Here is a 981-nt window from a genome sequence, read left to right as displayed (position 1 = left end):
GAAGGAAGCTATGATCTGACACGGTTTGGCATGAATTCATAGAAATAAACCAAAGGTTTAGGCAAAAATAAAGGTAGTGAGAACAAAGTGTTCCAATTACAGTATTTGTCATTTATATCATTAGTATACAGAACACTGTTTCTGTTAAAAACTACAATGAAGTGTAGATTTTGAGGTTAAAGTACAGACATACAGTGAACCCTCAGGATACATGACTTCTAAAAATGTCTTGTTTTTTAATTTCTAAATTTGATTTCTAAAAATCCTGTTAAACTAGAAGAAATGTGATAATTAAGGAACAGGATGGTATACTTCCAGCAAGGGAGCTGAATCTTATTTTCTATGTTCATATTCAGTATTCAAGAGAACAGGGGAGTGCAGAACTATCAGTACAGTAAACTACTTCTCACAGTAAGTTTTCGTATGCTACATGTAATATACAGTTTTGTTAATTACATCGTGAAAATTGAAAAGGTTAAAAGCAGGAAAGAATAAATGAGGTTCACTGACAAACACTCATTTTGATAAAGATTTTGTATTGGTCCTATCATTATAAAAGCTGCCTTTCACCACAAAGGCTTCACATTTTACCTGGTTTAGAACTTTTTGGAGATATGGTGTTCCCATCCGATCTGCCATGTGCCTATATGCTGGGTGGGAAAGAAAGAATTTCCTTTCTGCTAGAAGAGCTGCCTTTATGTCCTTCTTCCCATCAATGTCTTTCTGGCTTCTGTTTACAACACCAATATAACCTAAAACAACACAAAACCAATAGGTAAGTCAATACAGCTATTGCCTGAACTACTGAATTCATATTAAATAGAACTAGACTGCCTCAGTTCAATCAAAACTTTCCAATTTAGGCATTTCAGATACTGTTTACAAGTACTGTAATGACCTTAACAGTGTCCAAATTGTTCATCCTGTTTATGTATAACAGATATATTAACAGATGGAGTGTGTGGAAGATAACTTCCTGAT

General features: G+C 34.0%; 1 protein-coding gene across 1 annotated transcript in view; it reads right to left on the bottom strand.

Annotated features, from left to right (window-relative positions):
• The window catches only part of LOC104077364 (dynamin-3), a gene marked incomplete at both ends in the record, with an annotated part of 83,446 nt that extends 82,694 nt beyond the window's left edge, over positions 1-752 (bottom strand). Inside the window, one exon of the mRNA XM_009578566.1 lies at positions 592-752. Coding sequence (XP_009576861.1) covers positions 592-752 — 161 coding nt within the window. The remainder of the gene's footprint in view (positions 1-591) is intronic.
• Between the last annotated feature and the right edge of the window lie 229 nt (positions 753-981).

The sequence above is a fragment of the Fulmarus glacialis genome, unplaced genomic scaffold, assembly GCF_000690835.1.
Source record: "Fulmarus glacialis isolate BGI_N327 unplaced genomic scaffold, ASM69083v1 scaffold35415, whole genome shotgun sequence".
Classification (NCBI taxonomy): domain Eukaryota; kingdom Metazoa; phylum Chordata; class Aves; order Procellariiformes; family Procellariidae; genus Fulmarus; species Fulmarus glacialis.
Note: the sequence above shows the minus strand (reverse complement) of the source record. Positions and strands in the feature narration are given on the sequence as shown.